The sequence below is a fragment of the Cricetulus griseus genome, chromosome 3, assembly GCF_003668045.3.
Source record: "Cricetulus griseus strain 17A/GY chromosome 3, alternate assembly CriGri-PICRH-1.0, whole genome shotgun sequence".
Taxonomy (NCBI): domain Eukaryota; kingdom Metazoa; phylum Chordata; class Mammalia; order Rodentia; family Cricetidae; genus Cricetulus; species Cricetulus griseus.
Window position 1 is genome coordinate 186,356,355 of NC_048596.1, and position 10,881 is coordinate 186,367,235.

A 10,881-nucleotide genomic window follows, 5' to 3' on the forward strand; every position below is an offset into this window, starting at 1 on the left:
TTCTCTCTCTCTCTCTCTCTCTCTCTCTCTCTCTCTCTCTCTCTCTCTCATAATAGTATCAGGGATTGGACCTAGACCCTGGCACTGCTAAACAAGCGCTCCCCCACTGAGATATTTCCTTAGTTTTATAAAGTTTCTGAGACAGGGTCTTGTCAAGCTGCCCAGGCTGAAACACTGGGAAGACCCTTTGTTTGGGGGTGGTGTCTCTGTGGACAGATTGTCACCCACATGCTTTGATTAAAACTTTCCTGTTGGCTTTTCTTGGTTTGATTTAGAACATGGGGATTAGAGTGACTTATAGAAAAATCCCACTTTTACATATCTGGGGAGATGCTCAGCAGGAAAACACCTGTCACCTAAGTATGCAGACTTGAATTCAGATCTCTAGGACCCAAAGTGTGGCGGTACCATCTAGAGTCCCAGATCCCACTGTAAGATGAGGCAGAGATCCTGTTTCAGAGGTGTAAGGTGTGGATTGTTCTCTGACCTCCACAGGCTTTCAGTGGCATGTGCTGGTCTTCACAGGACCATGTGCACACGCATGTATATACACAAAAGACAAGAGAAAAACACCCACGTGTAATAGATAAGTGTTCAATTAAATGCTTTCTGCTAACTTTGTAAAATGGGTTGTTACTTTATTTTCCGTCGCCTCAAGACATTCTTAATCCCCACTATTCCCAACAAGGTTACCTCACAAGTGAAAACAGATGAAAGAGTTAGAAAGATGCATCTGTGAAGTCACCCCTCACCCCTGCTTAGGTCCAAACAGAGCTCGCTATCTCCCCATCCCAAGGTGCACTGTTTTAGTCATCACAGGGATGTGTTTCTTTTCCCTGTAGGTTTTGTGAGCTATGGACTCCTACGTGATTCAGACTGATGACAATGGCAGCCTGCCTTCAGTTCTGGATGTGCATGTCAATATTGGTGGGAGAAGCTCAGTGCAGGGGAAAATGAAAGGCAGGAGGGCCAGATGGAATGTGAAGCCCTCTGACATGTCCAATAAGACTTTTAATCCCATCCGGGCCATTGTGGACAACATGAAGGTGAAGCCCAATCCAAACAAAACTGTGATTTCGCTGTCAATTGGTAAGTTTGGGCCACTTGAAGGTGAAGGGTTGGCATTGCCCACCCACCTTCCATCCTTTTGGGCAGGCTGGAAGAGATGAGAGGAAGACACTCAAACATGGGGATATAAACACTAGGTGGCTCTTTTGCCTTTCTCTTCCATGAACAGGGGACCCTACTGTGTTTGGAAACCTGCCTACAGACCCTGAAGTTACCCAAGCCATGAAAGATGCCCTGGACTCTGGGAAATACAATGGCTATGCCCCATCCATTGGTAAGCTTGACAGAGACAACCCTGGTGGCTTCAAGATCTGCAGTGCTTTTCTTGTTTTGATTTGGTTTTGATCATTGCTATATAATGAAGTCTGACCTCAAACTAGCAATCCTCCTGCCTTAGCCTTTCAAGAGCTCAGATCAGATTATAGGCATGTGCCAGGCTTTTAAACTTTGTGTGTGTGTGTGTGTGTGTGTGTGTGTGTGTGTGTGTGTGTGTGTGTATGTGTTATGCAGAGAGAGAGAGAGAGAGAGAGAGAGAGAGAGACAGAGAGAGAGAGAGAGAGAGAGAGAGAGAGAGAGAGAGAGAGAGAGAGAGAGAGAGCTCCATGGTATGTGTGTCTCAGTCACAGAACAGCTGTGGGAATTGGTTTTCTATTTCTATCGTATGTGTCCTGAGGATTGAACTCTGGTTGTCAGATTTGGCAGCAAACACCTTTACCTACTGAGCCATCTCACTGGCCCTCTTTCATGATTTTTAAATGGTACTCCATCTGTAGTAATTGCACCTGATCAGTGGTTCTGAAGAGCCCAAGATGAAACAGCCCTTTAGATTTAGGGAAAGGGTCCCACTCTAGATTCTTTTTAAAAATTTATTTAACTTTATTTTATGTGCATTGGTGTGAAGATGTCAGATCCCCTGGAACTGGAGTTACAGAGAGTTGTGAGGTGCCATGTGGGTGCTGGGAACTGACCCTTGGTTCTCTAGAAAAGCAATCAGTGCTCTTAACTGCTGAGCCATCTCTCTAGCTCCCCTTCCCCCACTCTGGATTCTTAAACATAGCTATTGGGGTCTAATTTCATCTGTATGCTGGCACCTCCCCATGAGGTGCTCAAACACAGTTATTCCTCAAGCAGCTCTGCCTGTCTTTACCACAAAGCCCCGAGTCTGGCTGGGACTCAGTCCTCCAGGCTATACATCGATTTATACTTCACCCCACATAAATAGCGCCTTTATTTCTTTATGGTTTGAAGCTTTGTTTTCATTCTGGCTTTGATCTTTTTGAAATGCATTTTTAAGTGTGTAAGGGGAACCTAACAAAGAATGGTTGTCACATTGGGGACAGAAGTTTTTCCCGAGAGCAAAATAAGTAATTCCTTGGCTTTCTTTTTTGTTTTTTGTTTTTTTTGTTTTTCGAAATAGGGTTTCTCTGTATAGCTTTGGAGGCTATCCTGGAACTTGCTCTGTAGACTAGGCTGGTCTCGAACTCACAGAGGCCTGCCTCTGCCTCCTGAGTGTTGGGATTAAAGGTGTGTGCCACCAACGCCCGGCCCTTGGCTTTATTTTCATGTAGTGTATCTTCCCCTGGGTGTTCTATATATTGAGGAATTCTTAATGCAGAATGAGAAAACAACAACCTAGTTTCATGCTAATATCAGATTCAAAAGCTTTTCCAAGAGGAATCAGGGAAATGGCTATTGTTGTTGTTATTATTATCATTATTGTCATCATCATCATCATCATTGACAGGGTTTCTCTGTGTAGCTCTGGCAGTCCTGGAATTCATTCTGTAGACCAGGCTGGCCTTGAACTCACAGAGGTCCGCCTGCCTCTCTCTCCCGAGTGCTAGGATTAAAGGCATGCGGCACCACTGCCCAGCTAGGACATGCTTTTAGGTGAATTACTTACATATTAGAAAGCTTCGTAGAACAACAATCAAATCCAATACTCAAAATTAGGTCACAAAATTACTATAATGGAGGCTAGTGAGATGTCTTAGTGGGTAAAAATGGGTAAAAAAACAAAAATAATTTTATTATCCAAAGTATCAGGGAACTAATTGAGCTTGGAGACTGGAGTCAAACCTTTGTCTGAGCAGTGTTCACAGGGTCTGAGCATTGCACAAGAAAAGGTGGAGGTGATGGTGGTCTCTAGGAATACGTTCTTCCTCATTAATAAAGTAGGAAATGTCCATCAATGTCACTTGAAAGAACCATTCATATATCTTTAAAAAGATGAATATGGTTTGTGTCCTTGCTAACTTGTGTCCTGGAAGGCAATTTTGTGAAACATTATAATAGATTTGAAACTGCCAATAAAATTCAAGCCTGCTGTGAGTTCGAGATGAGCCTGGGTCTACAAGAGCTAGTTCCAGGACAGTCTCCAAAGCCACAGAGAAAGCCTGTTTCGAATAACCAAAAAAAAAAAAAAAAAAAAAAAAACAAGCCTGCATGGCACCCTGAGAATGTTCCAGAAGAAGAGAGCCCATGTACAAAGATACTATGTTATATAAGATAAAACAATGAAAGCGTAACTTATGCATTGAAGCTGTTGATGGCATTTCAAACAACAGACTATATAAAGGCACTTAGGAATAATTTAAATCCTCATTTAAAGCAGCATAAATTAATCAGAGTATTCAAGATTATGTAGTGCACTTTATGGTTTGGGGAGCTGCTTCTTGTCGTCGTCATACATTTGCACTTTTAATAAAACTCACATATAAAGTTAATTTTTTTCATAAATGGTGACTGGGCTACACAGAAAGAATTGGCCCTAAGCAAGGACAGAAGGCAGCTGGAAGCAGCGTAGAAGTTTGTGGCAAGACTGTCAATCAAGGGATGAAAACCTCAGCTTCTTCTGTCTTGTCTCAGGTTACCTATCCAGTCGGGAGGAGGTCGCTTCCTATTACCACTGTGCTGAGGCTCCCCTGGAAGCTAAGGTGAGCCAGCCAGGGTACCAGCTCAGAAGTCACCGAGGGCAAGCAGACTCCTTGCTTCTCTTCCACAGGAGTGGTGGTTTGAGGGAGCTGAGAAGAATCATCCTTTAACAAGTGGAGGACTTCTTATACAGTTGGGTCACTGATCAGTAATTGTGACTAATATCACCAGTGTAAGAGGTGTCTCCTACCACTTATATAGTGTTGTCACAGAGTCCCAAAGGACGCCCCCCAAACCATCCTAGATCTGATTTTCATCAAAAGATCATTGAGAAAGTATTCACAAATAACAAATAATTTAATTTAAAAGAATTTATCATTAGGATGTGTTTAAGTATGCATCTTCCTTTACTCACTTTAGGGCATTGAGACAGAATGCTAGGGTCTCAGGGCATACTGAGTCCATGTCAGTGCTAGCTTTAGAGGCTGCCCTTTCCTGTTATTGCCTTCATCCTCATCAAAGAGGTGTCTTTCATCTGTGTTCACAGAAATGCCAGGTTTCAAATCTGTGGTCAAAAGTAAATAAATAACCTGGTGAAAAATAGCTCAAGGTCAATCGAAGATCTCCCTTGAGAGTTGGTTGAATCATAACCAGCTTGTTCTTTCTAAAGTGATTTGTTTATTTTTCTTAAGTGGCCATCATTTTCAACAACATTTACAGATAGATGAGAGATGAGTAGTAGAAAGATAGACACATAGATGATAGATAGATGATAGACAGGTAGATAGATAGGTAGATAGATAGGTAGATGATAGATAGATAGATAGATAGATAGATAGATAATACATACATAGATAGATACATAGATACATAGATAGATAGATTTGGATTGGGCTCAGGAAAACCTTTCCTATTTCCTTGGTCCTTACTGAAATAAATTCATCATTGCTTCCAACTCACCAACGCCCACCCTTCTCCTCTCTTTACAGGATGTCATTCTGACAAGTGGCTGCAGTCAGGCTATTGAGCTCTGTTTAGCTGTGTTGGTCAACCCAGGGCAAAACATCCTTGTTCCAAGACCGGGCTTTTCCCTCTATAGGACTTTGGCTGAATCTATGGGAATTGAAGTCAAGCTCTACAATCTATTGGTAATTGACTTTTGATTTTTTAAATGTTTATCTTGTATGTATGAGTATTTTGTCTGTGTGCCACACATGTGCCTGCCAGAAAAGGGTGTTAAAGCCCCTGGAACTGAAGTTACAAATGGTTGTAAGCCATCATGTGGGCGCTGGGAATTGAACCTGGGTCCTTTGCAAGAACAGCAAGTACTCTTAACCCCTGAGCCATCTCTCCAAGGCTCTGACTTTTAATCTTTGACTCAAGTACTCAGTTACTACCCTGTTAAAAAGAAATATCATTGTCATACAGAGAATGGTCTGCAGGGGAGGTTGGGGTCAAAGGCAGATTTTATTCTTTTAAAATATTGTATTTATGTTGAATGTATGTTCACGTGCATACGTGGGGCAGTGAATTTAGTGTGTTCAAGCCATGGCACACATGTAGAGGTATAAGGACACATTTCAGGGTTGTGTTCTCTCCTTCCACCATGTGGGGCATAGGGATGGAACTCAGGTCATCACGCTTGATGGCAAGTGCCTTTACTGGCTGAGCCATCTCACTGGCCTCTTATTTTATTCTTTACACTAAATCATTGGGTTGAGAATTTCCCCTAAATTGTTCAGAAACATCTTAGTCTCACTCTTTTTCCTTTCTCAGCCTGAGAAGTCTTGGGAAATTGACCTGAAGCAAATGGAATCTCTGATTGATGAAAAAACAGCTTGCCTTATTGTCAACAACCCATCAAATCCCTGTGGTTCCGTGTTCAGTAAGAAGCACCTTCAGAAGATACTGGCAGGTAAATGCCAAAGGCCCCTGCACACGGGAGGACTGGAGAGCAGAATCCCCAAGTCCTGAGCCTGGGATGGAGGTGGAGAAATGCCAGCCTTCTCTAGTGATGAAGTGTCATAGGCCCCCAGGGCTAGCTCAAAAGATATGCGATATGAGAAATACAAGCTGCACTTAAAAACTGGCAAGCATTCCTTCCATTTTGGTGCATTTTGTATTTTCAGATTAGAAATGTTCAAATGTCAAGTCTGCATAAAGAGCCCCAGTTCTCCCTTTTTAAAACCTCAAACAGCAAACAAACAACAACAAAAAACCCAGCAAAGTGTAACAATAAAACACTCAAATCCCAAATACCCCCGATCCCAGGCATTTTGGTTAAAGAGGTACTTCAACCATATTTGCCTTTCGTCATTACCGTCATGGAAGACAGAGTCTGGATGTGTGGCTAAATGGCACATCTAGGCTAACATCCTGGAAGAAGGTCAGGTGTATTTAGTTCCTAAGAGGATGGATGGTCAGCCCATGAGCACAGAATACAGATCACAGAGGACTAGGTATGCAGGAAATGACAAGGTCAATCAAACTGAAAATGATTCCAGTGTGGTTTTTGTTGTTTTCAGTGGCTGAAAGGCAATGTATCCCCATCTTAGCTGATGAGATCTATGGTGACATGGTAAGTCTGGGGAAGGTTATAACACTATAGGAGTGTCAGTACCGTATTGTTTTTTGGGGGCCTCAAGAGTTGGCTAGTGGGATCTTTGGAAGCAATTGGTCATAATGTTCAACTCTCTCAACAAACATGTCTCCTTAACCTTTGTTTGTTTTTTGAGACAGAGTTTCCCTGTGTAGCTTTGGAGCCTGTCCTGGCACTCACTCTGTAGACCAGGCTGGCCTGGAACTAACTCATAGAGATCCACCTGCCTGTGCCTCCTCAGTGCTGGGATCAAAAGTGTGTGCCAGTTTCCTTAGCTTTTTATTTATTTGCTTATTTAATTCAAAGAACTGGGAAATCCAGAGGTTCTTGGAATTTACTTGAATATAGATGCCAAGTCGGTAGGATATAAAGGTACTTGTAGATTCTTTTTTGTTTATGGCTCTTTTTTGGGGGGGGAGGGCTTTGAGACAGGTTTTCTTTGTGGCTTTGGAGGCTGTCCTGGAACTAGTTCTTGTAGACCAGGCTGGTCTCGAACTCACAGAAATCCTCCGGCCTCTGCCTCCAAGTTCTGGGATTAAAGGCGTGCACCATCACTGCCCGACCTATTTCTTTATTTCTTTCTTTTTTATGACTCTTATGGATGTGTATTTTTAAAAGTTTGTGGAGGGTCCTCAAAATGTAGCTTACTGGTTGAGTGCATGCCTAGCTAGCATGCTTGAGCTGGGTCCAGCTCCCAGGATCAGAAATAAGTTTTAAAAAAAAAAGGTGCAAATGAAGAGGAAAGGCTGTTAATATTACTGCTTGGGCAAGTATTGCTATAGACTTCCTTGGAAATATCACACATGACATATGTGCGCACATGACATACATGTGGTATTGCCTTTTAATCCCTCCAAAAGTCTGAGTTCTGCAACAGAGTTGGACCCAGGAATGTTGGATACTGGACTGTAGACTCACATGAAACCTATAACTCCACCAGTCTTAAGTCCACAGTGTCAGTTTTCAGAAGCTGTACAAGCTATTAGACTAGCATCACAGTCTTCATTTTAGGTTTCCTTTAATCCAGACCATACATCAAATCAAATGTCTTTGGATAAGTTTTCCTGAACCTTGTGGGATCCAGTGATGCCTGAGGGTGGGAAGGGGCCTGTCAATCCATTACTTTTATCCTCCACGTCTAAGGAGACTAATGGGAGGCATGGGATCCAGAGCATTTAAGAGTTCTTCTTTTCCTCAGGTGTTTTCAGATCACAAATATGAACCACTTGCCACCCTCAGCACCAATGTCCCCATACTGTCCTGTGGTGGGCTGGCCAAGCGCTGGCTGGTTCCTGGTTGGCGGTTGGGCTGGATTCTTATCCATGATCGAAGAGACATTTTTGGCAATGAGGTGAGAACAATATGGTAAAATGTGTGAATAATTTAATATATGTATTTGGCCTGGATACTCAGTGTTGCAGAGGTAGGGTTCCTCCCCCTCCTGATGTATTGTTCTCCTGGAAACATGATGGATGAAGATGTGGTAGCTATTCCTCATCCAAACCCAGCGTTCACATGCTTGGGTCTCTGGGTCTGTGAAGAAATCTCATCCACCTCCAATTTAAGGCTATAAAAGGGCAAACAATCATGGTAATGACAGCACCATTATTCATGTTTTATGAATCCTATTTTTATTTTATGTTCATAACACCCTATGAGACCATTTTACAGCCAAGAAAAACAGGGTGCAAAGAGATTACATTGTCTGCTTGCAGCAGACTCAGGCTGTGACAGAGAAGGCTTGCAGACTCGGTGATTTTTTAATGTAACAGGGTCACTAGGTGCCATCATGTCCTGAGACTAGAACAGGACTGAAAGGTCAGAATAGAGTCACAGCACGGGGATGTTTGAGAAAGGCTAAATAATTTGTTTCCTCGGGATTCTAGATTCGAGATGGATTGGTGAAGCTGAGTCAGCGGATCCTGGGACCATGCACCATCGTCCAAGGAGCTCTGAAGAGCATCCTTCAGCGTACCCCTCAAGAGTTCTACCACGACACTTTAAGCTTCCTTAAGGTAAAGAGGTGCTTGGGGCCTTCCAGAGAACACATCAGTGGCATTAGGAATAATTGTCCCTAATTTCTGGAGCACTGTTCCAATGAGGGGCTTCCGAATCAGAAGGTGGCATCAGTGTCATTTTCCATAGGCACATTCCTCTCACTTCCTGCAATTCACTCTGTCTTGCTTAGAACTTTAAGTGATGGGGTTTGTTCTTGTTACCTCTTTGTGCTATAACGTTAAGCCTAGGTTTGTGGCCTTCTGAAGGCTCTACCTTCAATGATGTTTCCCTTCTTCTTTTTTTTTTAAATAACTTTATTACACAAAATGTTACAAATAAAAATCATGCTTTTCTTTTACTTAAATTTGATCCTTGTTGTTTTTCTCTCTCTCTGCCTCTTCTTGTAGTCCAATGCAGACCTCTGCTATGGGGCATTGGCTGCTATTCCTGGACTCCAGCCAGTCCGCCCTTCTGGAGCCATGTACCTTATGGTAAGTGTGTGTGTGTGTGTGTGTGTGTGTGTGTGTGTGTGTGTGTGTGTGTGTAGTGATAAAGCACAGGAGCCTGGCTTGGCAGGATGGCGCATGGGTGGTCATACAGGGTATGCATCCATCTACAAAGACAATGAGTTAGGCCCGGTCCCCATCATTTGAGGAAGTGACTTGATAGGAATGATCCCAGTGCTTTAATTTAAACTGTGTTCACAACACTCTCTCAATAACCTTATTCTCCAGCACAGTCACTCATCTCGTGCACAGATACAGGGGCATGCTTTGTGTCATGACTGAGAGTGATGTCGGTTCCTTCAGAGGTAGGGGACCACATAGGGATTTTGTCTTCTGGCTCACTATTGCTATTTGTAGCCCAGAGATGCTAAGTGTCCTGCAGTTGATAGGGTAGATCCTACAAAGTAAAAAAAAATAACCTGGTCCTAATGCCAACTTTACCTCTTTTGAAAAAAGAGAAATGGCATTCCTTTTCCTATTTTCATTTATCAATATCCATGGATGAACCCTCCAATAAACTACAATATGAACTTAAACATGTCCTCTCCTCCCTCCTAGGAGCTCTCCAGTTTCCTAGCATTGGTTCTCTTAGTTATGGGTGGGAGAGTTCCCAGATGTTTTCAAGGAGTCCCTGCTCTTGTTTCTGACATAGGAAACTGGCCCATGTTCTTCTGGTGACACACTGGCCTCTCTTTTATCATTGGTTCAGGTTGGAATTGAGATGGACCATTTCCCAGAATTTGAGAATGATGTGGAGTTCACAGAACGGTTAGTTGCGGAGCAGTCTGTCCACTGCCTCCCAGCAACGGTGAGTGCTGGAGTCTCCAGACATCCTAACAGCTCCTGGAGACCCTGAGCTGTGGTTTAGCCTAGCCTTCTCTCCCATGGCAAGTATTCTCATTTGATAAGATTCCAACTCATGTGTTTTATGGCTTCTACCTAAAATCAGTTTCTCCACTATCATTAACCCCCTACCCCCAGTAACAGGAAGAAAAATTGAAAACACTGTGGTGGGTGGGAGGAGAACAGGCTATTTTAAGATGAATTAACTCAGTTGCTGACTCAGCACTCCAAGGATGGGGTGTGGAGCAAACTGATATCCCTGATGGAATAGCATTACCCTGTCTCGAAGACTTGAGGCCTGGCTATGCCAGGGTGAGCTGGTATCAGATTTGGTAGTCCTGAAGATAACAAGTCCTTGTTTTTGCAGTGCTTTGAGTACCCAAATTTCTTCCGAGTTGTCATCACGGTCCCCAAGGTGATGATGCTGGAGGCTTGTAGCCGGATCCAGGAGTTCTGTGAACAGTACTACCACTGTGCTGAAGGCAGCCAGGAGGAGTGTGACAAATAAACCCTCATGCCTCCTCCTGAAGACATGTCCCATCCAAAGAGGGCTGGACTGGGCTGGCCCTCCTCAGGGAGTCAGCTGTCTCTTCTGGGAGAGGGACCGCAAAAGAACTACACCAAGAATCGAGGATTATTTCTACCTTCCCCAGTTACATCCAGTACACACCCGGAATCCCAGATTCTCCCCTCACCTGACTCTGCAGGAGGAGCTCACGAGCTCATTACACACATCCCCAACATCTAACTTCCTTATCCTGAGAGCACCGGGCAAACCGTTTAACAGAAAGAAGCTGGGACAAGAAAAGTGGGTGCTCAGGATAGGGGAGGCAGAAGACAGGGGATGGCTTCCACACCCATTTCTTCATGCTGTCAGAGGAGCACCCTCTCCAGTCAGGTCCCAAGTCACCTCTGTCGCTGCCTCCCTTCAGGCATAACTCACTCTTTACCATAGAGTTACACTGGAAAGAAGTTAGGGACATGTGGATTTGG

At 43.5% G+C, this 10,881-nt stretch overlaps 1 protein-coding gene across 1 annotated transcript; it reads left to right on the top strand.

Annotated features, from left to right (window-relative positions):
- Positions 1-854: 854 nt before the first annotated feature.
- On the top strand, positions 855-10,396 carry Tat (tyrosine aminotransferase). The gene is made up of 11 exons (XM_035441447.1): positions 855-1,089; positions 1,238-1,342; positions 3,937-4,004; positions 4,932-5,090; positions 5,719-5,857; positions 6,468-6,520; positions 7,740-7,892; positions 8,428-8,556; positions 8,947-9,030; positions 9,755-9,853; positions 10,256-10,396. The coding sequence occupies exons 1-11, from the start codon at positions 855-857 to the stop codon at positions 10,394-10,396; spliced, it is 1,365 nt and encodes a 454-aa protein (XP_035297338.1).
- Positions 10,397-10,881: the final 485 nt, after the last annotated feature.